General features: G+C 56.4%; 1 protein-coding gene across 1 annotated transcript in view; it reads left to right on the forward strand.

Annotated features, from left to right (window-relative positions):
• Positions 1 to 26,420, forward strand: part of FAM135B (family with sequence similarity 135 member B) — a 205,021-nt gene extending 178,601 nt beyond the window's left edge. The window contains exons 12-21 of the mRNA XM_066265611.1: positions 529 to 683; positions 4,781 to 6,046; positions 6,353 to 7,118; positions 8,826 to 8,992; positions 11,541 to 11,632; positions 15,410 to 15,507; positions 16,754 to 16,905; positions 24,044 to 24,154; positions 25,535 to 25,648; positions 25,829 to 26,420. Coding sequence (XP_066121708.1) covers positions 529 to 683; positions 4,781 to 6,046; positions 6,353 to 7,118; positions 8,826 to 8,992; positions 11,541 to 11,632; positions 15,410 to 15,507; positions 16,754 to 16,905; positions 24,044 to 24,154; positions 25,535 to 25,648; positions 25,829 to 26,034 — 3,127 coding nt within the window. The 3' untranslated portion in view covers positions 26,035 to 26,420. The remainder of the gene's footprint in view (positions 1 to 528; positions 684 to 4,780; positions 6,047 to 6,352; positions 7,119 to 8,825; positions 8,993 to 11,540; positions 11,633 to 15,409; positions 15,508 to 16,753; positions 16,906 to 24,043; positions 24,155 to 25,534; positions 25,649 to 25,828) is intronic.
• The last annotated feature ends 1,544 nt before the right edge of the window (positions 26,421 to 27,964 follow it).

Consider the following 27,964-nt stretch of genomic DNA (forward strand, 5'->3'; position numbering starts at 1 on the left):
TCCCTCTGTTCAGAAGAAAAAAACAAAAACCCAGATGGCCCCAAAAGAGATTAAGTAATTTATCATTAGACCACACAGTAAGCAAGAAAAAAAAGCAATTTGAGATGGTTCTTAATTCAAGTGCCACAGACATATGTCAGACCCCGGGTGCTGTAGCTGGTCAGAGACGTAAGACTGTAAATATGTAGATTTCATACTTTCTTCCAGAATGTAGGACTCCTCACCATTTAGGCGTTCAGCCCACGTCCCACTAGAATGGCACGCATGGCAGTCCCCTCAACGGTTCGCGATAGACGCCCTGGGTTTCACCTGATCGGAATGATCCATGACCCTCATTTCAGGGCGCAGACCGGTTCCCGTACAGAGCAGACGAGGGCCTGGGGGGGGGAGAGGAAGGTGGACAGACAGGTGGCGACTGTCGGAGTCTGCTGGACATCTCCTGGACGTTTTCTCGGGCTAAGGGCATGGGGCAGCACTGGGGAAGCCTTTATGTCCTCCTCGGTGCTCATCTGGCCCGTGTGTCCCCAGGATACAGGCCCACAGCCAGCTGTCCCTGGACATCCGGAACTCGGAGTACCTCGCCACCATGCCCCCGCTGCCCGCCGAGTGCCTGGACATTGACGGTGACTGGACCAGCTTGCCGGTCATCTTTGAGGACAGATACGTGGACTGCCCGGTGACAGGTGTGTGTCTGTTTCGGAAAGACTCAAGAACAGGGCTCCCCTGTGGGGTTCAGGCTGTTGCTCCACTCCCGTCCCAATGGCAGGGGGACCAAAGGAATGAGGAAGGGGTCTCTTAGTTCTCAGAGGGAAAGCAAACGGCAAGGCTGAGTTAGTTACTGGGAATGACTTTTTTATTTTTCCGGTGAAGTTGACTAACCAGTATGATAACAGGGTATTTTTAGTACAGGCGCCCTTCCCTCCTCGTTCTGGGGTGGACGGGATTGTACCGAGTGCCTGAGGGTTTTCACCTGTAGGACAACTACGTGCTCCCCGTTAGCATCTCCCCAGCGCCGTGAGCATCGCGGGAGAGCCTTGCTGATCTCAAGTGTGCGGTTCAGATATAAAGTCGTCCCTGGTTGAACGGTAAGGGCATCCAGTCAGACTGCTGTGGAGGGCTTGCTTTGTGCCAGGAGCCAGGGCAGGTATTTGAGGATGTGGGCTGCATGAGTGTGTGGATTAGTGCACGGAGGACTCACATCAGGGAGGAAAGATAAAGAGTGTGTGTGTGTGTGTATGTGTGTACTTGGTCACACACAGTGATGTTCCGTGGTTTGCAAATGTGCTGATAGGTCACCCGAAGAGAGCCGGGTGCAAACCGGACACGCAGCAGACTGGGATGTCAGCTGAGACACGCCCGTGACCCCTTCAAGGACTAGAACGTGCCATGCCTTACGCTGGAGGTTTTCTGGGTTCTAATCCTATAACGAAAGCCTTGCAGAGATAAACTGAGGCACGAGGAGTATTAGTATCCGTGAAAGGGCATGCGGCTTATGATACAATCTTCAAAGCCAATTCACTCTGAGTCAAAGCCCGTGATGCCCGCTTCCTCGTCTCCGGGAGGTGTTTTAAACCAGGAGACCTGGGTGCCCACCGTTGAAGTGAGGCCGGGGGGGGGGCACTTACATTTCAGACTGCCTGCAATCTGAGATGGGACGGACGGCTTGAAAGTCTAGGTGACTTCCTGGGACAGTGCAGGGCAGGCGCGCGAAGGAGTGCTGTGGTGTGGCTCTTGGTTGTACGCTGACATCTAGTGTCCACACAGTGTATGACGGCTAAAATGCCACTAGCGATGGTCGCCAACCCAGCTGCTGGGAAAAGCCGGAAAAAGTTTGCTTGGAGACTGTGTGTGTGATTGTGCACAAAACCCTCTCCGTTAGAGTCTTAGGCTTTGACTAGAGAACACTGGCAGAGTTGGAGGAGAAATTTGGAGGAAGCCCTCACGCTCAGACCCGGTATTGTCATTCGTCAGGCTCGGTGGCAGACCGCCTCCTGGTCTCCTTTTCTGCCCGTACTAATAGACGCCCTCATGGATTACCAGTTCAGTTCCATCAGCCCTGCGCAGCGCCGCGTTGCGTGGCTTCAGTTTTTATAGGTCGGCTTCACTCAGCAGAACCCCAAATTCTACAACATCAGCTGGAATGTCAGCCTTAGTCTATCTGGGTCTTCCTGCCACGCCCCCCTGCCCCACGCCCTCCATATCAGTGCCCTAGAGTGACACACCTGCCCATGCAGGTTCCTCTAAGCCAGGGGGAGTCAACCTTCTATACCTACTGCCCACTTTTGTATCTCTGTTAGCAGTAACATTTTCTAACTGCCCACCGGTGCCACAGTAATGGTGATTTATAAAGTAGGAAGGTAACTTTATTTAATAAAATTTACAAAACAGAGTTACAGCAAGTTAAAGCATATAATAATAGTTACTTACCAAGTACTTTATGTTGGATTTTCACTAAGTTTGGCAGAATAAATCTTTATAAAACAACTTACTATAGTTAAATCTATCTTTTTATTTATACTCTGGTTGCTCCGCTCCCGCCCACCATGAAAGCTGGAGCGCCCCCTAGTGGGCGGTAGGGACCAGGTTGACTACCACTGCTCTAAGCCGTGCGTGGTCCATATCCACGCAGTATGCGAGGGCCAACATCTCTGCAGCTTCTGTAAGGTGCTTGGCACACGGGATCCGACTGAGACCAGGGTCCCAGCGCGGACAGGACCATCCTCCCCACGGCAGTGGCTCTGGGAGCGGGCAGTCTCCCGTACACCTTTCACCTGACCCGTCCATGTCTCCGTCCCCGTCCCCATCCCTGTCCCCATCCTTACCCCCTTCCCCAGAATTACTTTCACAGGGTAACCCATGTCCCACTCAAAGCCCAGAGCTGTCCTGGACCTCTCTTTCTTTTACACGATAGATACTCTGATGTCCCCTGAATCCCACAACAGAAATTATTAGCGAATAGAGAACTATTTCCTATCGCCTCAAGGGCTTGGTGGACTTAATATTTGTAACTTAGAACGAGGCTAGCAGATTTGCATTCCATTCCTTTAGTGGAGCAAAAAGGGGAATAAAAAAGAGTTGCATTTTGCAGCCGGTGCCTGAGCGGACTGTACGCTGTCTCTGGGTTTGTGCCTAGGACTCACTCTTTCCTTCCCAGGAGAAGGTTAAATTCGTCTTCTCCAGGCCACAGCCCACCTTCCTTGGTCAGAAACAAACTCCGCTACACCTGCACATGCTTCTCAATACGTTTTAAATCCTTTAAGGCCGAGACTGGTTTGCTGCTATAATTCATCCCCACCTCCCCTCTCTCTAAGCCATGGCCAAGTATCAGGCTTTGCCTGGAGGAGAGGTTAGTGTACCATCTGTGAGACTAAGTGCAGTGGAAGCTGTATTTTTTTTTCTTTTCAAACCAATGGAAATGGTAAGCGAGACCCACTGGATTTGTTCTGCTGCATTTCTGTACATTTTATGAACACAGTTTGTTGACATATGTGCCAGCCCTGGTGCTGGCTATAGGGATAGAGATACCGTATTTCTCCATGTATAAGACATACCCTCTTTCAAAAAATTTGGGGTCTAAAAACTGAGTGTGTCTTATACAGCGGTTGCAGGTTTTTTTACTTGCATTTCCCGCTTTTTTGTGCTTGTTTTTGCGCTCCTTGTTGAGGACGGTGATTTGTCATCAGACACAGATGAGGACAAGCTCGTGAGTGGGAGTTTTGACAGTGGTGAGGAGTTGCATGAATTTTATGATGAATAAAACTTTAGTTCAATAACTTTATGCCATACATTTTTTCCCCAAATTTTGGGCCCCCAAATTAAAGTGCGTCTTATACATGGGGCAATACGGTATTCCTAAAACCCAAACCCTGCTCGCCACTAGGAACAGGAAATGCACCGGGGCTCCTAGCGTGGAGGCAGAGGTGCTGCACTACATGTGCACAGAGGGCATGCTGGGAGCTTGCCGCAGAGGATGGCCAGCTTGCTGTAGGGTGCAGGGAAACTCCCCTGGAGGGAGGGAAACCGGCTTTCTCTCTCAAGGGGCAAAGGGCGTGCCCAGGGAGGGAAGAGATCCATGTCTTTGCCGTCTTTCTTCTAATCCTTGACCCCATCCTAAACTTCACTGGAAGGGGCGAGATGATGGTATCTCAAAGTCCCATGCGGTTTTTAAGTAAGTGTCTCAATGGTGTACCTCATGTTGGCCACACTCAGTAGTGATGGTCATACCTTTAACGTCTGTTAAAGCCCTGAAGGAGGGTTGAAGCTTTTTAAAGGAAACAGAGGTCCAGCTCCCCCGATTTTTTGTTTGTTTGTTTGTTTGTTTGTTTGGTGTATATGGGAACCGAAGCCTCAGTTGCAGGGTTTCTATTGGAGTTTGATGATGCAGGCGTGGCCCATCAGATCGCTGGCCACATTGGTTGAACTCAGTCCCCAGTCCATCTTCTTCCATCAGAGGCTGGAATGGGATCACCTGGCATAAAGCCTCAACCAGCTAATTAATTACATGGCAGATCTTTCTGGCACCGCCAGACCCCACCCTGAGTCATCTCCTTGGCGTAGACTCTCAAGGGCTCCCCCCAGCCCCTGCTGCCATCGGCTCTCAGGGCCTGTGAATACAAAGACACTCCTATTACTTGGAGAAGTTCTGAGAATTTAGAGGTTACTTCCCAGGAACCAGGCACGGAGCCCAGCCAAATTCTTTATGATACATTCAGGCATTTAAATAATTTGTGGGCCTAGAGTCTTAAACTACAGTATGTTGGTTTTCTTTTTCTTTTTATAGGGCATACATGGAATGTTTACCCTAATTTTGACGTCCCATCAACAAGTCCAGCAAAAGCCAGTCTGAAAGACAGAGACAGGAACCACGTTGTGCATAGAAAACCACCGTTTGGGGAAAACCTCCTCCTGACCCCCCTGACAGCACCCCGAGTGGACTCTGACGAAGAGGCGACGAGCTGTCCAGAGTCAGAGGACAGTGTGGCCGCACCGATCCGGGCGGACGTGTGTTCGCAATCTCAGGTGTACCTGACGATCGGTGAGCTCCAGGACAAGGTGGGTTTGCCCGAAGACGAATGGCGGACCGGCCAGAGGCCCGAGGTGGGGGTGCGTCCACTGGCTGATGACGACCTGCCTGGGAGGAGCCCAGGCCCAGAGGACGGCCAGGGCCCGGCACTGGCCTACATTGAGGTGAAGTCCAGCAGTGAGCGCCCCTGCAGAGCGGAACCCACCGTGGCCATTAGCGATCAGCACGGGGGTGCGTGCTCTCGAGAGGACTGTGAGTCAGGCGGGGCTCTGCTCTGCAAGGGGGTGGCGGGTGGAAGTCGTCCACATACCACTCCTGCAGAGAAGACGGCGCTGCCCGAGCTGAGGACCCTGGGGAAGGCTGCGGACCAAGAGGGTAGGATGACGCCGCTCAGCCCGAAGCCCCTCCCCAGCGAGTCCTGCGACCCGCTGACCTCTGCTCTGAAGGACACCCTGGACGCCAGGGCTTCCCCCAAGGACCCGCCCACCGAGGAGCAGGAGGAGGCGTCCCTGCGGTTCGGGGCCATCAAGAGATCGTCCTCCATCATCTCGGACTCGGGCATTGAGAGCGAGCCGAGCTCCGTGGCCTGGTCTGAGGCCCGAAGCCGGGCCCTGGACTTACCCAGTGACCGGGAAGTCCCCCACCAGCTGGCCTGCAGACACGCCCTGCACAGGAACTCCTTAGAGGGCGGCCACGCCGAGAGTGACGTGAGTTTCCCGAGCGGGGTCCAGGCGTCCCTCACCTCCATCAGCTCTTTGCCCTTTGAGGAGGAGGAGCGGGAGCTGGCCCTCACCAGACTGACCAAGTCCATGTCGGCGCCCCAGATCAGCAGCCCCGAGGAGCCCGCCGAGGACACGGACACCGCGCGGCAGGGGGGACGGCTTGCCGGAGCGTCCACCGGGCACATCCAGAGTGTGGCTCCCCCAGGACAGGGCAGCCCACCCAGGGGCGGCTCCGGGACCCAGGACCCTGGGGTCGCCGGGTCTCTCATGCTGGTGGTTCCGGAGGCTGACAGCCAGCCAGGCCTTGGTTACCTAGCTGTCCCCAAGGACGAAGAGACTGACAGCCAGCCAGGCCCCGGTTTCCTAGATGTCCCCAAGGACGAAGAGACTGACAGCCAGCCAGGCCCCGGTTACCTAGATGTCCCCAAGGACGAAGAGACTGACAGCCAGCCAGGCCCTGGTTTCCTAGATGTCCCCAAGGACGAAGAGACTGACAGCCAGCCAGGCCCCGGTTACCTAGATGTCCCCAAGGACGAAGAGACTGACAGCCAGCCAGGCCCTGGTTTCCTAGATGTCCCCAAGGACGAAGAGACTGACAGCCAGCCAGGCCCCGGTTTCCTAGATGTCCCCAAGGACGAAGAGACTCGCTTTGACCCTCAAGGAACCCGGCATCCTGAGGGCAGGACTGAGAGCCCTCCAGGTGTTGAAACCAAAGGTTTTGATTTAAAAATACCCTCCATCGTCGCCCCGGAAACCCCTGGGGACGGCTCTTTTCCCAGAGCCCCAGTGGAGAGCCTAGAGGGCGTGTCTGAAGCCCCGGGTGTGGGGAAGGGGGCTCCCTCCACCAGCGGCAGCGGCAGCGGCAGCTCAGACGGCCGGAGCTTCGCTTACCTGAAGGTGCCTGAGTTGAGCTGTGCGTCCGCCCTTGTCGATGCCGTCGGCCCGGAGTCCACAGGCGAGCGAAACAGCTCGGCTTGCGTGGAGGACACGGCGTGCGGTGGAGGAGCAAGCCGCTTCCTGGAGGCAGGGCATCAGGCGGGCACTGGGCGCTCCCCGGTGGCGGACTCCTTTCACCCCCAAGTGCTGGGACAGCAAGAGCCCAGAGCAGGTACCTCCATCATGGTGTCCCCCCTGGCGCCCGCAGAGACCTTCTCTCTGGACAGCCTGAAAGCTGTGGAGGTCGTCAACCTATCCGTGTCCTGCACCGCCACGTGCCTCCCGTTCTCGTCTGTGCCCAAGGAGACGCCGGCCAGGGCTGGGTTCTCCTCCAGACAGACTCCGCTTCCCATCACGCACCAGCCCCTGGGCTCCTTTGGGGCGGTGTCCCCCGACACTGGCAAGCTGGAGGAGGACGCCGGCGAGAGGATGTTCAGGTGAGCCTGGTAGACGGTCCGTGTCTTGCTCAGTGTCATGCGTGCGATTTCAGACCTGAGGTCTCAGTTGTGTTCTCATGTAAACAATGCAATAAACCAGTCAGAAATGCAGGCGAGTGTGAAGAAAGGAAAGTTAGGAAATGAGCCCATGTCTCACGTAGGGCCACTGTGGAATCCTTCCTTCTCCCCACATTCGTATCTAGATGGACATTAATTTTATTAGGGATGGGCATTTAAGTGGGGTTTTTTTCAGTTTTTGTTATGCTAACCCTCTCACGAGGGTCACTGCCTCTCTGTGTTCACACCTGGTGAGAAGGCAGGTTTCTAAGAGCATGTGGGGAGCCGGGCGGCCTCCTCAGTTCTGCCTCCCGAGCCCCTGTTGGTGGGGTTCTGGAGTCAGTCAGTCCCTTTGAAATGTCCAAGCCCACCCCTCACCCCTGGGTTGGGTTTGTATCCCCATGGCGACCTCACCTGCAAACTGGATGTCTGATGAGGCGTATTACAGAATCATTTCATGAGAGCGTGCCGTCTCACTCAGCCTTTTGCAAAGTGCTGAGCAGTGCCCCGTGCCTGGTGTGTCCCAGAGCAGTCGCACAGGCAGGCGCACTTCAGGTGGCTGTTTTGCAAACATTTTTAAATATCTGTTATGGCCCAGGTCATCGACAGAACTGGTGCAGGGCAGGCACTTGGCAATCCCTGGCCCGTGCTGTCTCTCTCGGCCGGGCTTGTCCTCACTGTCTCACAAGGAGATGATGAGAGGAGAGAGGAGATGTGAGCAGTTGGGTACAAGAGGCGGTTCATGTGGGGACAGTTCACGTGTGCCTAGGGGGACCCGGGTCGGAAGAAGGGCCTGCCGGAGAGAGGGTGCCGGGAGCACCTTTCTGAAGATGACACGTAAACTGATGGCGGTGATGCTGGTGAGGATGGAGGTAGCAACATGGCTAGCCATCAATTCACTCTTTTTCCTACTCAATCTGTTTCACAGTTTTCTAAGTGTGAGTCACAGATCATCTCACTTAATACACAGAGTAACATGATTGATTCGATAACACTGCCACTTCCCTTAAACACATGAAGAGACAGAATGCAGGGAGGTTAGGTGATCCGGCCCACAGCTGGTAAGGGTGAGAGCTGAGAGTCTGACCTGGACGGGGTGACCCCCGAGTCCGTGCTCTTGACCACCACCTTGTCAGATAACCGGGCAAAGAACACGGTGACCAGGTGGGCAGGTAGACCCGGACGCAGGAAGTCACGGACCCCGAGCAACGTAACTCACGCAGGGAGTGGTGAGGGATGGGTTCTTCTTGGAGGCGGGGAGAGGGTGCTGGAGAAGTAAGTGAAGACAATACCTCAGCCTTGCGGGGTGGGGTCAAGATCTTCCATGCTGGGAAGGCCTTTGTGAAGACTGTGGACCCCTAGAGCTGGGTAGAACCCCACAAGTCCTGTTCAATGCAGGAACCCCAGGGAAATCTGCAGGTCTCAAACCAGGATAGCCTGTGGTTTTTCCAGGGAGAGTGCTTTCCTGTCTCCTCATTCAGAACAAAGCTTCCCTCACTAGCCTCCCCCAGAGGGCTTGCAGCCAGCCCCTGCCCTGTGGCAAATGCTCCCCTGTGGGTGGTCCTCGCCCCCCCATTCCCCGGCTCCACCCCTTTCTCGCTCAATGTGTGCTGCGCAGCCTGGCTGGTGATTAATTCCTGTATTCTCCAGTTTCTATCAGGCCAAAGAAAAATTTAAAAAAGAGCTGAAGATTGATGGATTTCTGTACAGTGACTTGTCCGTACTAGCTTCTGACATGCCGTATTTCCCACCAGAGGAAGAGGAGGGGAATTTGGAAGATGGGATTCACCTGGTGGTCTGTGTCCATGGCCTGGATGGTGAGTTCCAAAACACAAAAGAAGACAAAAGTGGGTTTCTTTTGAACATTCTGTGCTAGAAACAACGTATAATATGATATTTGTGACTGCATTTGGATTGGGCGTGGCTTCAAGCATGGGCCGGCTGGCACCTGTGGGCTGACAGTACGTATGCTGGGTCCAGGGAAATGGCATGACCTTGTCCTCCAAGGGGAAGATCTGCCTGGCATGAAAATCTGTGGAGAAAGTGAAGTCCATAAATGAGCGAATGAATGGAGTGAAGGTATGAATGGAATAATGGATGAATGGGAGGGAGGGAGGGAGGAAGGGAGGGAGAGAGGGAGGGAATGTGATCCAGAGCCTCTGCTGTTCCCAGCAGCCTCAGGTCCTGAAGCCCTCCTTCCCCGCCCCCCCCAAGTCACTGAGGAGCGGAGGGCACCCCTCGCTCTGACACCCCGACACTGAGGAGCGGGGGGCACCCATCGCTCTGATACCCCGACACTGAGGAGCGGGGGGCACCCATCGCTCTGATACCCCGACACTGAGGAGCGGGGGGCACCCATCGCTCTGACACCCCGACACTGAGGAGCGGGGGGCACCCATCGCTCTGATACCCCGACACTGAGGAGCGGGGGGCACCCATCGCTCTGACACCCCGACACTGAGGAGCGGGGGGCACCCATCGCTCTGATACCCCGACACTGAGGAGCAGAGGGCACCCCTCGCTCTGACACCCCGACACTGAGGAGCGGAGGGCACCCCTCGCTCTGACACCCCGACACTGAGGAGCAGAGGGCACCCCTCGCTCTGACATCCTGACACTGAGGAGTGGGGGGCACCCCGACACTGAGGAGCAGAGGGCACCCCTCGCTCTGACACCCTGACACTGAGGAGCGGGGGGCACCCCGACACTGAGGAGCAGAGGGCACCCCTCGCTCTGACACCCTGACACTGAGGAGCGGAGGGCACCCCTCGCTCTGACACCCCGACACTGAGGAGCGGGGGGAACCCATCACTCTGACACCCCGACACTGAGGAGCGGGGGCACCCATCACTCTGACACCCCGACACTGAGGAGCGGGGGGCACCCCTCGCTCTGACACCCCGACACTGAGGAGCGGGGGGCACCCCTCGCTCTGACACCCTGACACTGAGGAGCGGAGGGCACCCCTCGCTCTGACACCCTGACACTGAGGAGCGGAGGGCACCCCTCGCTCTGACACCCCGACACTGAGGAGCGGGGGGCACCCCTCGCTCTGACACCCCGACACTGAGGAGCGGGGGGCACCCCTCGCTCTGACACCCCGACACTGAGGAGCGGGGGGCACCCCTCGCTCTGACACCCTGACACTGAGGAGCGGGGGGCACCCATCACTCTGACACCCTGACACTGAGGAGCGGGGGGCACCCATCACTCTGACACCCCGACACTGAGGGCACCCCTCACTCTTGACACCCTGACACTGAGGAGCGGGGGCACCCCTCGCTCTGACACCCCGACACTGAGGAGCAGAGGGCACCCCTCGCTCTGACACCCTGACACTGAGGAGCGGGGGGCACCCATCACGCTGACACCCCGACACTGAGGAGCGGGGGGCACCCCTCACTCTGACACCCCGACACTGAGGAGCAGAGGGCACCCCTCGCTCTGACACCCCGACACTGAGGAGCGGGGGGCACCCCTCACTCTGACACCCCGACACTGAGGAGCGGAGGGCACCCCTCACTCTGACATCCCGACACTGAGGAGCGGGGGGCACCCCTCACTCTGACACCCCGACACTGAGGAGCGGGGGGCACCCCTCGCGCTGACACCTCATGACTCCTGTGCCCATGGACCACTCTTATTCTAGAGTGGATAACAGCACCCTGACTGTCCCATATGAGGGACTGGTGGACTCCTTGGAAGAGGCAGAACTAGATTGTCTTTGTATGAAACAAAAAATTTAGGAGGGGGCCTGACCTGTGGTGGCGCAGTGGAAAAAGCGCCGACCTGGAAATGCTGATGTTGCCGGTTCGAAACCCTGGACTTGCCTGGTCAAGGCACATATGGAGTTGATGCTTCCTGCTCCAACCCCCTTCTCTCTCTCTCTCTCTCTCTCCTTCCTAAAATTAATAAATAAAATAAAAACAAAAATTAAAAAAAAACTCTTTAAAAAAACTATTAAAAAAACTTTAGGAGGGGATCTGTAGATGTCACGTGGTGGCATGGTCTGCCATCGAGGGGCGCCACTTGCAGAGTATCCTGAGTGAGTGGAATTGGCTGCGGATGAAGGGGGGCGCGGTGCCTCCTGCCGCCCCTGGGGGCGGGGTGCCCACAGCCGCGTGTCCATAGGTCAGGAATCCACACTAACGGGGGATTTCCAGGAAGGCTCTGCCCCTGGGGGGGAAAAGGCTGTGTGGGACGGTGGCTGTACTTCTTTCAGTTGTTTATATTAACTGCTTACCAAAAAAACACACAAAAAACAAAAAACGGTCAACGTGGGGAATGGAGGGAGAAGGAGAAATCCACCCCTGCGTCGGCTCTGGTGTGATGGACTTCGGGGGGGGGGGTCTCTGTTGTTTCCAGGGAACAGTGCAGACCTCCGGCTGGTAAAGACGTTCATAGAACTGGGACTCCCTGGGGGCAAACTGGACTTCCTGATGTCTGAAAAGAACCAGGTATGATGACAAAGAGCATCAGAACGGAAAGACCCCCTCAGTCACGTCTTACCTGAACCCCTCAAGTCACCAGGACAGCTGTGGACTCGCAGATAGGAGGGGACCTGGCCGGGCGCTCAGAGGGTCTGGGGGGAAGGGACTCACTCTTCTCTTCGGGGCAGGTGAGGGAAGAGACAAAGTGGGGACAGGCGAGGCAGGTGACTGGAACCCTTTGACCACACTGGGCATTATTAGGCTGGATGACAGCTCGGAGCATACATGCCTCGGGTATCTCTGGGTCTTCCCTGGGGGGCTGTCCCTGGTGTCTGTGTGACCAGGGGAGCTGGGTATGGCCCCCTTACGGTCATGTGGGGCCACTTGGTGTGGAGCCACTGTCACATCAAGGTCTGGAGCCCTAATGAGACTGTCAAAGTAGGCGAGAATGTAGAGATTCCATGACCAGGGGGTGGGGCTGTGGGGAGGGGTTGTGGGCTCCCACCCCCTGGGGCCTGAGACGGATGGGGGGGCAGCATTGTGTGGAGGCATAGACTGCTTAGACCTGTAGGGCCCCATGACCCTGGGGAAGAGAACTGTCCAGAGCGATCAACAAGCCAACTCCAGAGGCCGAGTCTCATTCCTCCACCGTGAGTGCTCAGTTCTGTTGCCTTTTCTTTGACACCTGCTACATACGAGGTCATGTACCATGCCGGGGAAAGAGGTAGAAATGGGAGGAGAAGAGAGAGAACCGTTTGAGCACCAACCGCGTGCTGAGCCCTCTGCACCTGTTCCTTCATTTCTTCCTCACACGCCTTCTGTTCAGTGTCGCATCATCTCCTGCTCTCGGGCGAGGCCACAGAGCCTCTGACGGTTATCCAGGGCTCCGTGGTCCGTCTGACCCGGCGAGGAAGGCACCTCCCATGATCTCCCGGAAGATGATCTTGGGCACCCCCAACCCTAATATCTGCCCAGTAGGATTCATGTCCTGAGGAGGCAGGGGGAGGGACATTCAGGATGCCCAGGACGCTTAGAGGACGGGTCAGGGAAGGAGTGGCCGGCACTCGGCGACCTTGTGTTTGTGCTAGTCAGGTGTGATTGGCAGAGAAAGTGGGGGCTGTTAGCAAGGGACGTCTGCTCAGGAATAGCAGGCTGCTGGGCGTGAGCATGAGCCCCCCCAGGCAGTGGGGCAGGTCCCCGATACCACAGGGACTCCGGGCTGGTGCCATAGGGTGTGGAGGGGACTGCGGGGCTGGTTCCATAGAGTGTGGAGGGGACTGCGGGGCTGGTTCCATAGGGTGTAGAGGGGACGAGTGGGGCAGGTCCCCGATACCACAGGGACTCCGGGGCTGGTTCCACAGGGTGTGGAGGGGACTGCGGGGCTGGTTCCATAGGGTGTGGAGGGGACTCCGGGCTGGTTCCACAGGGTGTGGAGGGGACTCCGGGCTGGTTCCACAGGGTGTGGAGGGGACTCCGGGGCTGGTTCCACAGGGTGTGGAGGGGACTCCGGGGCTGGTTCCACAGGGTGTGGAGGGGACTCCGGGCTGGTTCCACAGGGTGTGGAGGGGACTCCGGGGCTGGTTCCACAGGGTGTGGAGGGGACTCCGGGGCTGGTTCCACAGGGTGTGGAGGGGACTCCGGGGCTGGTTCCACAGGGTGTGGAGGGGACTGCGGGGCTGGTTCCATAGGGTGTGGAGGGGACTCCGGGGCTGGTTCCACAGGGTGTGGAGGGGACTCCGGGGCTGGTTCCACAGGGTGTGGAGGGGACTCCGGGGCTGGTTCCATAGGGTGTGGAGGGGACTCCGGGGCTGGTTCCACAGGGTGTGGAGGGGACTCCGGGCTGGTTCCACAGGGTGTGGAGGGGACTCCGGGCTGGTTCCACAGGGTGTGGAGGGGACTGCGGGCTGGTTCCACAGGGTGTGGAGGGGACTGCGGGGCTGGTTCCATAGGGTGTGGAGGGGACTCCGGGGCTGGTTTCATAGGGTGTGGAGGGGACTCCGGGCTGGTTCCATAGGTTGTGGAGGGGACGAGCGGCCACTCAGGAAGGATCATATTCCACAATATGTTGTTACTGTTTTTTAAATTTTGTATTTTTAAGTTTGAGTTTATTGGGACCACCAAACCATACAGGTTTCAAGTGTACAACTCAATAAAACACCGTTTGCTCACCACGTCGTTCCCTAGTCATTCTCATAAGCACACAGACATTCAATATATGTCTTTAAAGCCACGCTGATTGGCAAGTTCCTGCTATCACTTTTTTTTAAAAAACCTATTGTGATTCCCAGAGTATTTCCCATCGTGGTCAACACAGGCTTCATAATTGCTGCCGTTTATTTAATAATTCACGTTAAATTAATAATACACAGAGGAGGAAGCAGCGTCTGAAGCAGGCGTCTCAAACTACGGCCCGCGGGCCACATGTGGCCCCCTGAGGCCATTTATCCGGCCCCCCGCCGCACTCTCAGAAGGGGCACCTCTTTCATTGGTGGTCAGTGAGAGGAGCACTGTATGTGGTGGCCCTCCAACGGTCTGAGGGACAGTGAACTGGCCCCCTGTGTAAAAAGTTTGGGGACCTCTGGACTAGGGGGTCATGGACATAGCAGCATGTCTTGTGTGTGTTACGAATATCTTACCTCATCTGTCAGCTGACACTCAGGAGCAGGCCACATTATCACGAATATTTTACCTCATCTGTCAGCTGACGCTCAGGAGCAGGCCACATTATCACGAATATCTTACCTCATCTGTCAGCTGACGCTCAGGAGCAGGCCACATTATCACGAATATCTTACCTCATCTGTCAGCTGACGCTCAGGAGCAGGCCACATTATCACGAATATTTTACCTCATCTGTCAGCTGACGCTCAGGAGCAGGACACATTATCACGAATATCTTACCTCATCTGTCAGCTGACGCTCAGGAGCAGGCCACATTATCCCCCTTGGAGACTTACGTTCACGTGGGGGGAGCACGCCACAGGCCCTCCAAGCAGGAGCTGGCCGTAAGCACGGATGCTAAGACACTGACCAGCGAGCTCTCTCCCCCCAGAGCCTCAAGGTCCATTGGTGGCAGGTGACAGTGAGCCCTGCAGGTCCTCTCTTCCCTCCTCCCCTCCTCCCCATCGGAGGGATGCTCAGGAGACCCTGACCTCCACACAACTCCTGGTAACCCATGGCACTGCAGGACAGCTGCACCTATGACCCCCTGTCTTTCTATGTCCCCATCTGCGTGTCCGGAAGCCAGTCCTCGAGGTTCTAGAAACCAGCCTCGTAGGTCTTCCCCACGCCCACCCTTCCGGATGCTCAGGCACATGCGACCTTCTCCCTCTTCCTTTGACGCTCTCCTCTCCCTGGACATCCTTCCTAAGACACAGGTGGCTTTGGGGTCCTTCTCCAAGCAGACGTCTGCCCTCTGGACCAGCAGGGGCTTCGGTGTTAGGTGGACTTGGGTGTGAATCATGGCTCATGGTGGCGTCACCTCTCAGAACATGCTTCCTCCTCTGTGACACGGGGACAGCAATACCCGGGGACTGACTGCACGCGTGTACTCTCCATCTCTCCTGTGTCTCCCTTCCGTCATTGGTCCCCCTCCTATCTGAGGCAGCTTCCGTGTCCCTGAGTCTCTTCCTCAGGGTCCCCCTCAGTGAGCCGTTTCTGGATGCTGAGTTCCAGTCTAACCCCTGCCTGAGGCTGAGACACTCTCCCAGAATGCACCGCGGTGTTGAATGAAGAAGACGGTTGAACGGAGCTCAGCCTTGCTCTGACCCCGCTTGACGCCCCGTTAACTCTCTCCTCTTCCAGATGGACACATTTGCAGATTTTGACACCATGACCGATCGGTTATTGGATGAAATCATTCAGCACATCCAGCTGTACAACCTCTCCATCTCCCGAATTAGGTAAAAGGAGACCACGGGGCCTGAATGCCGGTGAAGGGGTGACTGATGCTCTTGAGCGGTGGCTGCATACAGCACCCGCGTGACGCCTTCTGTATACAGCGCGATAAGGTGACTCGTGACCGGTAAGGGAGTAGATCTCTTTCCACGGAAGCGGCACGCCGCAGCCCCCGCGGCACGTGTGCAGGCGCTTAAGCATCCGCAGCTCAGTCCGGCCTTCCTAGGTCAGCAGTTTTGTGCTTCTAACACCCACGAGTCTGAATCCCAACGCTACGCCACGTGACGTCTGAATCCGAACGCTACGCCACGTGACCTTTGCGAGCTTTGACGTCTCTGAGTCCCGGCGCCGAGAGGACACGTGGCCAAGCTGAGCGCGTTACCCGCCCAGGAAGAGGGTTTCGGTTGGGACCAATTGTGTCCTTCCGCTGTGACAGGCCTCTCGGTGTAAATGTTTTACACTATTGAGGGGAACGTCGGTAGCTTGTCCTTGCAGTGTGTAGGCATCATGATAGGTCCCCAGAGGTGGGCAGCCCACGGAGGACTCAGGGATAAGATGTTGCTTCCTTCTTAGTCCACCAGCCAGGGGGCGGAGGCCCCCAGAGGTCAGATGAAAATAGAGGGCATGGCGGGAAGGCATCCCTCTTGTATAAGGTCTCCATGGCGATTATTTAATTTGAGAGGATCGCTGTTTTGGATCCATAGACCTGTGAGAACAGTGGGACAGGGCAGAGCAGGTAGGAGGGGTGTCCCCGGGGTGGGGGAGGGCAGGCAGGTGGGCAAGTCTGTCATGGGGGAGAGAGTGATGGACGAATGGCACTGGAGAGGTTGCACAAGTCAGGTCGCGAATGGCCTCATCAGGAGTGGGGGCTAGGCAGTTGGGATTGTGTTCTGTGGATGACCAGGATGGTTTAGTGCTCAGAAAGGACCCCGGGGGACTAAGGGGAGATGTGGAGACCAGACGGGGGGGAAGAGGGCTGCTCTAATCCTATAAAGGTGGGCTAGGTGCCCGCACATGCCTCTGACCACACTGGGCAAAGAGACTTCCATTCGCAAAGACCCCATCTCAGGCTTACCAGGGCCGGTGTGCGGACACCTGGCGGGGATGAAGTGGTGTCCCTACACTCTGGGCCAGTGCCCCCAAATCCAGTGGGAGGGGAGGGTGCCGACCTCTGGGCGCTCCCAGGGCAGGACTCATGGACAGTGGGCCCACGGACACTCTGACACCATTTCTGTCCCCCCCCTCCCCCAGCTTCATCGGCCATTCCCTCGGCAACATCATCATCAGATCGGTCCTGACGAGGCCCCGGTTCCGGTATTACCTCAACAAACTCCACACATTCCTGTCGCTCTCCGGCCCTCACCTGGGGACCCTGTACAACAGCAGCACCCTGGTTAGTACAGGTAAGACTTGGCCGAGCTTGTCCTTCCTCAGATGCACTCGGGCGGAGGAGAGACGGAGCCAGAGGCGGACTCCTTGATGGAACCCTATGACTTGGGCAGCTCTTCTAAGCGTGGACAGTGGGGGGGACCTGGGCTGAGGACGATGGCCTCTGGTTTGTGCCCAGTGCTGTTAGACCAGGTGTTTCTGGGACCTCGTCTGCTTTCTGCTTTCCGGAAACAGGCGACGTCCCTGGGGTGGGTGCCGGCTGGAAACATTTCAAGAGGCAGAACAGTGTCTGTGGGAGAGAGAACATGCGTGTCTCCATCCATCTGGGCTGCTGGAACAGGGTCCGTAGTAGAACGGTGTCTGTGGGAGAGAGGGCACGCGTGTCTCCATCCATCTGGGCTGCTGGAACAGGGTCCGTAGTAGAACGGTGTCTGTGGGAGAGAGGGCACGCGTGTCTCCATCCATCTGTGCTGCTGGAACAGGGTCCGTAGTAGAACGGTGTCTGTGGGAGAGAGAGCACTCGTGTCTCCATCCATCTGGGCTGCTGGAACAGGGTCCGTAGTAGAACGGTGTCTGTGGGAGAGAGAGCACGCGTGTCTTCTTCCATCTGGGCTGCTGGAACAGGGTCCATAGTAGAACGGTGTCTGTGGGAGAGAGAGCACGCGTGTCTCCATCCATCTGGGCTGCTGGAACAGGGTCCGCAGTAGAACGGTGTCTGTGGGAGAGAGAGCACGCGTGTCTCCATCCATCTGGGCTGCTGGAACAGGGTCCGTAGTAGAACGGTGTCTGTGGGAGAGAGAGCACGCGTGTCTCCATCCATCTGGGCTGCTGGAACAGGGTCCGTAGTAGAACGGTGTCTGTGGGAGAGAGAGCACGCGTGTCTTCTTCCATCTGGGCTGCTGGAACAGGGTCCATAGTAGAACGGTGTCTGTGGGAGAGAGAGCACGCGTGTCTTCTTCCATCTGGGCTGCTGGAACAGGGTCCATAGTAGAACGGTGTCTGTGGGAGAGAGAGCACTCGTGTCTCCATCCATCTGGGCTGCTGGAACAGGGTCCGCAGTAGAACGGTGTCTGTGGGAAAGAGAGCACGCGTGTCTTCTTCCATCTGGGCTGCTGGAACAGGGTCCATAGTAGAACGGTGTCTGTGGGAGAGAGAGCACGCGTGTCTCCATCCATCTGGGCTGCTGGAACAGGGTCCGTAGTAGAACGGTGTCTGTGGGAGAGAGAGCACGCGTGTCTCCATCCATCTGGGCTGCTGGAACAGGGTCCGTAGTAGAACGGTGTCTGTGGGAGAGAGAGCACGCGTGTCTTCTTCCATCTGGGCTGCTGGAACAGGGTCCATAGTAGAACGGTGTCTGTGGGAGAGAGAGCACGCGTGTCTCCATCCATCTGGGCAGCTGGAACAGGGTCCATAGTAGAACGGTGTCTGTGGGAGAGAGAGCACTCGTGTCTCCATCCATCTGGGCTGCTGGAACAGGGTCCGCAGTAGAACGGTGTCTGTGGGAGAGAGAGCACGCGTGTCTTCTTCCATCTGGGCTGCTGGAACAGGGTCCATAGTAGAACGGTGTCTGTGGGAGAGAGAGCACTCGTGTCTCCATCCATCTGGGCTGCTGGAACAGGGTCCGTAGTAGAACGGTGTCTGTGGGAGAGAGAGCACGCGTGTCTCCATCCATCTGGGCTGCTGGAACAGGGTCCGTAGTAGAACGGTGTCTGTGGGAGAGAGAGCACGCGTGTCTCCATCCATCTGGGCTGCTGGAACAGGGTCCGTAGTAGAACGGTGTCTGTGGGAGAGAGAGCACGCGTGTCTTCTTCCATCTGGGCTGCTGGAACAGGGTCCATAGTAGAACGGTGTCTGTGGGAGAGAGAGCACGCGTGTCTCCATCCATCTGGGCAGCTGGAACAGGGTCCATAGTAGAACGGTGTCTGTGGGAGAGAGAGCACTCGTGTCTCCATCCATCTGGGCTGCTGGAACAGGGTCCGCAGTAGAACGGTGTCTGTGGGAGAGAGAGCACGCGTGTCTTCTTCCATCTGGGCTGCTGGAACAGGGTCCATAGTAGAACGGTGTCTGTGGGAGAGAGAGCACGCGTGTCTCCATCCATCTGGGCTGCTGGAACAGGGTCCGTAGTAGAACGGTGTCTGTGGGAGAGAGAGCACGCGTGTCTCCATCCATCTGGGCTGCTGGAACAGGGTCCGTAGTAGAACGGTGTCTGTGGGAGAGAGAGCACGCGTGTCTTCTTCCATCTGGGCTGCTGGAACAGGGTCCATAGTAGAACGGTGTCTGTGGGAGAGAGAGCACGCGTGTCTCCATCCATCTGGGCTGCTGGAACAGGGTCCATAGTAGAACGGTGTCTGTGGGAGAGAGAGCACGCGTGTCTCCATCCATCTGTGCTGCTGGAACAGGGTCCGTAGTAGAACGGTGTCTGTGGGAGAGAGAGCACGCGTGTCTCCATCCATCTGGGCTGCTGGAACAGGGTCCATAGTAGAACGGTGTCTGTGGGAGAGAGAGCACTCGTGTCTCCATCCATCTGGGCTGCTGGAACAGGGTCCGTAGTAGAACGGTGTCTGTGGGAGAGAGAGCACGCGTGTCTTCTTCCATCTGGGCTGCTGGAACAGGGTCCATAGTAGAACGGTGTCTGTGGGAGAGAGAGCACGCGTGTCTCCATCCATCTGTGCTGCTGGAACAGGGTCCGTAGTAGAACGGTGTCTGTGGGAGAGAGAGCACGCGTGTCTTCTTCCATCTGGGCTGCTGGAACAGGGTCCATAGTAGAACGGTGTCTGTGGGAGAGAGAGCACGCGTGTCTTCTTCCATCTGGGCTGCTGGAACAGGGTCCATAGTAGAACGGTGTCTGTGGGAGAGAGAGCACTCGTGTCTCCATCCATCTGGGCTGCTGGAACAGGGTCCGCAGTAGAACGGTGTCTGTGGGAGAGAGAGCACGCGTGTCTTCTTCCATCTGGGCTGCTGGAACAGGGTCCATAGTAGAACGGTGTCTGTGGGAGAGAGGGCACGCGTGTCTCCATCCATCTGTGCTGCTGGAACAGGGTCCATAGTAGAACGGTGTCTGTGGGAGAGAGAGCATGCGTGTCTCCATCCATCTGGGCTGCTGGAACAGGGTCCGTAGTAGAACGGTGTCTGTGGGAGAGAGGGCACGCGTGTCTCCATCCATCTGGGCTGCTGGAACAGGGTCCGTAGTGGGAGAGAGAGCACGCGTGTCTTCTTCCATCTGGGCTGCTGGAACAGGGTCCATAGTAGAACGGTGTCTGTGGGAGAGAGGGCACGCGTGTCTCCATCCATCTGGGCTGCTGGAACAGGGTCCGTAGTAGAACGGTGTCTGTGGGAGAGAGAGCACGCGTGTCTCCATCCATCTGGGCTGCTGGAACAGGGTCCGTAGTAGAACGGTGTCTGTGGGAGAGAGAGCACGCGTGTCTCCATCCATCTGTGCTGCTGGAACAGGGTCCGTAGTAGAACGGTGTCTGTGGGAGAGAGAGCACGCGTGTCTCCATCCATCTGGGCTGCTGGAACAGGGTCCATAGTAGAACGGTGTCTGTGGGAGAGAGAGCACGCGTGTCTCCATCCATCTGGGCTGCTGGAACAGGGTCCGTAGTAGAACGGTGTCTGTGGGAGAGAGAGCACGCGTGTCTCCATCCATCTGTGCTGCTGGAACAGGGTCCGTAGTAGAACGGTGTCTGTGGGAGAGAGGGCACGCGTGTCTCCATCCATCTGGGCTGCTGGAACAGGGTCCGCAGTAGAACGGTGTCTGTGGGAGAGAGAGCACGCGTGTCTTCTTCCATCTGGGCTGCTGGAACAGGGTCCATAGTAGAACGGTGTCTGTGGGAGAGAGGGCACGCGTGTCTCCATCCATCTGGGCTGCTGGAACAGGGTCCGCAGTAGAACGGTGTCTGTGGGAGAGAGAGCACGCGTGTCTCCATCCATCTGGGCTGCTGGAACAGGGTCCGCAGTAGAACGGTGTCTGTGGGAGAGAGAGCACGCGTGTCTCCATCCATCTGGGCTGCTGGAACAGGGTCCGCAGTAGAACGGTGTCTGTGGGAGAGAGAGCACGCGTGTCTCCATCCATCTGGGCTGCTGGAACAGGATCCGTAGTAGAACGGTGTCTGTGGGAGAGAGAGCACGCGTGTCTTCATCCATCTGGGCTGCTGGAACAGGGTCCGCAGTAGAACGGTGTCTGTGGGAGAGAGGGCACGCGTGTCTCCTTCCATCTGGGCTGCTGGAACAGGGTCCATAGTAGAACGGTGTCTGTGGGAGAGAGAGCACGCGTGTCTTCTTCCATCTGGGCTGCTGGAACAGGGTCCATAGTAGAACGGTGTCTGTGGGAGAGAGAGCACGCGTGTCTCCTTCCATCTGGGCTGCTGGAACAGGGTCCGCAGTAGAACGGTGTCTGTGGGAGAGAGAGCACGCGTGTCTCCATCCATCTGGGCTGCTGGAACAGGGTCCGCAGTAGAACGGTGTCTGTGGGAGAGAGGGCACGCGTGTCTTCTTCCATCTGGGCTGCTGGAACAGGGTCCATAGTAGAACGGTGTCTGTGGGAGAGAGGGCACGCGTGTCTCCATCCATCTGTGCTGCTGGAACAGGGTCCATAGTAGAATGGTGTCTGTGGGAGAGAGAGCACGCGTGTCTCCATCCATCTGGGCTGCTGGAACAGGGTCCGCAGTAGAACGGTGTCTGTGGGAGAGAGAGCACGCGTGTCTCCATCCATCTGGGCTGCTGGAACAGGGTCCGTAGTAGAACGGTGTCTGTGGGAGAGAGAGCATGCGTGTCTCCATCCATCTGGGCTGCTGGAACAGGGTCCGTAGTAGAACGGTGTCTGTGGGAGAGAGAGCACGCGTGTCTCCATCCATCTGGGCTGCTGGAACAGGGTCCGTAGTAGAACGGTGTCTGTGGGAGAGAGGGCACACGTGTCTCCATCCATCTGGGCTGCTGGAACAGGGTCCGCAGTAGAATGGTGTCTGTGGGAGAGAGAGCACGCGTATCTCCATCCATCTGGGCTGCTGGAACAGGGTCCGCAGTAGAACGGTGTCTGTGGGAGAGAGGGCACGCGTATCTCCATCCATCTGGGCTGCTGGAACAGGGTCCGTAGTAGAACGGTGTCTGTGGGAGAGAGAGCACGCGTGTCTCCATCCATCTGGACTGCTGGAACAGGGTCCGCAGTCTGGGGGCTTATAAACAGCAGTGTTTATTTCTCACAGTTCTGGAGGCTGGACGTCTGAGATCTAGGTACACCAGATTCATGGTCGTTCTCTAGTGAGGGCCAGTTTCCTGCTTCACAGATGGCCATCTTGTTGCGTCCCCAGTGGCAGAAGGGACAAGGGAGCTCTGTGGGGTCTCTTTCCTAAGGGCACTAATCCCACTCAGGAGGGCCCCACCCTCATGACCTAATCACCCCCAAGGCCCCACCTGCCAATCCCATCACATTGAAGGGTTAGTTTTCAACATGTGAATTTGGGGGAATACAAGCATTCTGTCTATAGCCCTCAGTGGGACTCCGTGTGGGCGAAGAGTCTATATAGCAACAGCCTTTAAATCATGTTCCTTCCAACCCAGACACATAGGACTCTGGCCAAGATGTTTAAATCTCTGTGCTACTTAACTTTCCTTATTTTTAAAATAAAGCTAATGTGTGTGTGTGTCTATATATATATGTGTATTTATGTATATGTACGGATACATTGAAGACATATGTATGTGTATGTATGTGTATATATGCATGTCTCTCATACACATACATACACGTACATATATGGTGTGCTTGCACCTATGTTTGTGCGTGTATTAAGTCGTTGAGGATTAAACAAGGGAAGGATGAAGTTAACGAACATGTATGGGAGGTCAGCCATAGCAGAATTCTACACGTCTTGCTGGGATGTGGCGACACAGCTCCTTAGAGGCCCTCACAGGCCCCTCTGGTTGTAAGGAGTGACATCATTGTGGACAAAGCAGCAAGGCTGAGGGCTCAGTGAATCATGGAAGATGAACAGCCCATGACAGCGAATGGGACCCAGGCTTCTGTGCAGGAGAAACTGTGTGTGGAGTGCCCCAGGGGCGTGGTGTGACCAGCAAGCGACAGGGGGTGCTTTGTGACAGAAATACTGCAGGATGACCTGGAGGGGCAGAAGGTGGCTGTGGAGGTCCCCACAAGAGCCTGACGATGTGACAGGTGTTAGACTAACCCCGTAGACCGAGCAGACACCACCTGGAAGTGACAGTCTGCTGCCTGGCAGCCCAGATAGGCTGTTGGGTTTTGTCTAATCTGAAAGAGTTTATTCAGTCATGTTCCCAGTGAGGACTTCAGTGGTTCCCGATGGCACCGGCCCGTTCCGTGGCGCTGGGGTCTCCTCTCATGAGCTGCCCCAGAGTGCACTGTCCCCACGGGAGGGGGTGGGGTGGATTGCTTGCGTTGGTGTGTATGTTATTCTCAGGACGTCATTTGTGACTGTGAGCCGTTTGGAAGTCCCTTCCTCTTCGTCTTGGTCTTCCCTCCCATGTCAGGGGAGCCATCTCTGGAGAAAAACAAACGATTTTAAACCACATTTCTTTTTACTTTTTTACACGATTATAGAGTTATATTGCAACACCCTGAAGAGTTCTAGAAAGAGACACATCACCCTCCCGATCCTGCACACCTAGTCATTACCGCTGTGTGCACACCATTTACACGGCGGTGTCGGGAGTATACGCACGCATTGTATCTCATTTCATTTCCTTGCATTTTCATTAAAAATTTTTTTTTTGGTTGTGACATAACGCTCATCCTCACCCTTGTTAGTGTCGGGATGTAGACGGACTCTGAGACAAGAGGTTGGTTTTCCCGATCGGTAAGGGGCATCCTTCCTATGTTTCTGTGTTTAGGGTTGCTCCCTCAGCCTAGATTGACGGAGGCAGACAGGGTACACGGGAGGGTGCGGACAGGGTCAGGACTCCTGGAGCCCATTGCCATCTTTGCAGGATGAGTTGATCTCTCTGCCCCCAGGACATCAGAATGCAGATGACTACGCCCTAGCTCCCCAAGTGTTTGCTAAAATGCCTGCCCCTCTCCTAGTGTCCAGTGAACTCTACGCATTGCAGCTGCCTGTGGCCCCTCCCCCATCACCTCCTGCTCCCTTTGTTTTCTTTGACTTGGGTTTGCTGTGGTTCTCCCAGGCTTGTGGCTCATGCAGAAACTGAAGAAATCTGGGTCCCTCCTGCAGCTGACCTTCAGGGATAACGCCGACCTCCGCAAGTGTTTCCTCTACCAGCTCAGCCAAAAGACAGGCGAGTGGCTTCCCTGCGGAGTGTGGTCCTGCCTGTGAGCTGGAGACGCCCCACCCCGCATTCCCGTATGACCCAAGCTGGCTTCCCCATCAGCTGACTCATTCACAGGCGGTCTGACTGGGTGACCCAGCCGCTGAGCTCACAGGAGGCCAACAGCTCCCCATGAACTGGGCTGCTCCCAGCCTGCCCCCTATGGCATGTGAAAGGATCAGGTGGGAGCCACGGTGTATGGGCAGGGGTCTCGCTACAGAGCACTGTCACCTCTAGTTCCTACTACCAATCCTTTGCTCTCCTGATCAGACAGGCTCAAGGTCTAGGGGCCGACTCACAGCCCCTTCCCCTAGGCGCAGGCCCACCTGCAAAGGCAGACAAACGCTGTCCATTTTTATTTATTTATTTTCATTTTTCCAAAGCTGGAAACGGGGAGGTAGTCAGACAGACTCCCACATGCGCCCGACCGGGATCCACCCGGCACGCCCACCAGGGGGCGATGCTCTGCCCATCCGGGGCGTCGCTCTGTCGCGACCAGAGCCACTCTAGAGCCTGAGGCAGAGGCCAAGGAGCCATCCCCAGCGCCCGGGCCATCTTTGCTCCAATGGAGCCTTGGCTGCGGGAGGGGAAGAGAGAGACAGAGAGGAAGGAGGGGGGTAGGGATGGAGAAGCAGATGGGCGCTTCTCCTGTGTGCCCTGGCCGGGAATCGAACCCGGGACTCCTGCATGCCAGGCCGACGCTCTACCGCTGAGCCAACCGGCCAGGGCCGTCTGTTTTTATTGATGGTGCAGAGGGAGTCAGGTCCTTCCCCGGGGGGCGGAGAGCACACCTCGCCCAGTCTGCAGGGAGGAAGGGCGCCGGGGTCCAGGAGCCCCCACTTGTCATGGGGTGTGCGGAGGCCAGCGGTGGGTGAGGAGGAGGAGCAAAACACTAGGCTTTCTTCCTCGTGGATTCCTGAGTGCCCCTGGCCCAGAAGAACATTGTCACCCCCACGCCTTGCTTGTCTCCTGTCCCAGATAGCTGGGTCCACGTCCCTTAGCTTCCCCATCGGATAAGCACAGAACCCTCATCTCCCTGTCATCGTACAAAAGGCCCAGTGTGGCCAGTCCCTTTCTCAGCCCCTCAGACCAGAAGGACGGTCCTTCTGCAGCGGCACCACCTGTGTGCCACAATCTGCTCGCTCATCCTCCCCAGGGGCAGGTCTGTGCCGCGGCACACACTGGAGGGTGTAGCGGAGACACCCCCCAGGGTAAAACGCGCCCACCTGTGTGCCACAATCTGCTCGCTCATCCTCCCCAGGGGCAGGTCTGTGCCGCGGCACACACTGGAGGGTGTAGCGGAGACACCCCCCCCCCCAGGGTAAAACGCACCCACCTGATTCGTTGCAGGTCTGCAGTATTTTAAAAATGTGGTGCTGGTGGCATCGCCCCAAGACCGCTACGTGCCGTTCCATTCGGCCAGGATTGAAATGTGCAAAACTGCCCTTAAGGACAGACACACAGGTAAGCCACGTGGCACATTGATGATTTACAAACCGCAGGTATGTTCAGGAACTTGACTCCGCCTGGTGGGACACATCAGACGTTCTGCGCAGGGATAGGAACCCGGCTGCACGTGGGGCGGGCCCCTGGTTCCTCTGCTACCTTGGGCCCTGACTTGCTCCCCTTGCCTCCCCCCTGCAGGGCCCGTGTACGCGGAGATGATCCACAACCTCCTGGGCCCTCTGGTGGAAGCCAAAGACTGCACGCTGATCCGGCACAACGTGTTCCACGCCCTGCCCAACACTGCCAACACCCTGATCGGCCGGGCAGCCCACATCGCCGTGCTGGACTCCGAGCTCTTCCTGGAGAAGTTCTTCTTGGTGGTGGGACTCAACTACTTCAAGTAGTGGCCTTGGGGAGCGCCGGAAACGCTCCAGACCCGGGACAGCTTTAGCAGAGTCACCCATTTGCAGACCTCGACCCTCCCAGGGCGGGGCTCAGAGAGGACACGCTCGTGCTCGTGCGCGCGACCCCGTGCGCGGAGGGATGCAGGGGGCGGGGCGGCAGCACTGGACACCTCGGGTGCGTCTGTGTCCGTGTCAGAGACTCGGGAAAGCCCGGCCAACCGTGTTCAAGACCAACACACTCCGCCCAAACCTGTCCAGCCACCTGGGGTCTCGTTCAAGCTGCTTTTTAGGGAGAAGATGAGAAAATAAAAGCAAACAGTCTTGGGAGTCAGGGGAGCCTAACCTTTGTACCTCAGCACCGGTGGCTGACAGAGAGTACCCTCCAGTTTAACTAGGCGTCTCCAATAAGTTGCTCGCTTATAGCTTTTACCTTTTTTTTTTTTTTTTAAGATTATTATTGTTAAAGTAAGTGCGCCCAAGCATTTCAAAACTCAGGTTGACCTCTGTGCAGAGTGAACATATCTGTATACATATAATCCTTGCTAGACGCCATGTGTCACTTGTTCAGGAAAATGTGCTGTCATGCTCTCCTCTCCGCCTGATGCGTCCTCGGCAAGGGGCAGAGGCTCCTTGCCGCGCTCCCCAGTTCATGTCACAGCAGTGGCTGGGGGGATTGAAGGCATGGGCGGGCGTGATGCTTCAGAGGAGACTAGAATGACACGTCACCTCACCTGTTTCCCAGACCTTTGCTATGCACAGCCCTGCTCCACAAATTATTTCTGTGACTGCTTAACTCTCTGTCTGTGGTAGGGACAATGGACTTCGGCGACAGCTAGCAGAAGGGGACACTGATAGTAACGCACATGTGCGTGAATGCTCCCGCTGGGACACTTCCAAAGACTCGCTATGTCAGCATTTGATGCAACTGCAAAAAAGAAAAAAAAAAAAACCATTCACGGGACCAGCGGCGGCTCCTCCTGTCCGTGGGAGGAGAACACATCTAAATGGAGGGGTGCTGGAGTCCACACCTCAGGGGGGCTCTGAGAAGGGTGCTGGGTATCTTTCAATAGAAAGGTCTACTTGCCTTAGGATAATAAAGGGCTAGGAAAGGTCACTGTTGATAAAAATAATGCTAGTAATAATATAAAATAAACAAGACAGCATGAACGAAAGGGAGCTCAGAGAGGACAGCAGTAGGATGGGGGCTCAGCTTACACTGTTATTGGTAAGTGGCGTGAAGGGGAGCTCTGAAGCCCACTGGGATATTAAAAATGGTCCCACAGATTGAGTCTACTCCACGGGCTACAGGAAGCCCAGAGCATCATTTAGCTGTAGTGAGGAACACAGGGACCTGGACAGGAGGGATGACCAACACGGGAGATCGTCCTTCTGGGGGTGTGAGAGTAGGTGGGAAACAGCCCCGAACTCTTTCCTGCTTCTGCCGAATCCCCTTAGAGAGTGTGGAGACTCACCTGGGACCAGATTCCTGGTCTCCCAGCACCTGGGCCGTGACCTGAGGCCACCAATGCCATGGTAATGAAACCAGCAAACCTGGGCTCCTCTGAGAACTTAAACTCCTCCCAGGGTGGCTTTGGAAAGCAAATGCAGATCCTGGGACCCATGTCCAAGGAGGCAGCTCTGCAGGAGAACAGATTTGTGGGTTTCTTATGAAAGAAAAACATGGAGGCAGGAGTTGGGTGTTCTGCAGAGGCAGACCTCCACACAACCGAGTTAGGGCTTCGCTGTGGGTCGTCTGAGCTTTCATTGTATCCTGGTCTTAACATGTAGGGGGTTAGTAAGTCCTCTGGTCACTTTCCCACTGGGTGTTTCTCTACGTTCCCGCTGGGCAGAGTCTCTGTTACCCAGGAACAGTGCCAATCTGCTGTCTAACCCAGGAGGAACTGGTTCCTGCAGCAGAGCAGCCCCTGTG

This window comes from Saccopteryx bilineata, chromosome 3 (assembly GCF_036850765.1).
Source record: "Saccopteryx bilineata isolate mSacBil1 chromosome 3, mSacBil1_pri_phased_curated, whole genome shotgun sequence".
In the NCBI taxonomy this organism is placed as follows: domain Eukaryota; kingdom Metazoa; phylum Chordata; class Mammalia; order Chiroptera; family Emballonuridae; genus Saccopteryx; species Saccopteryx bilineata.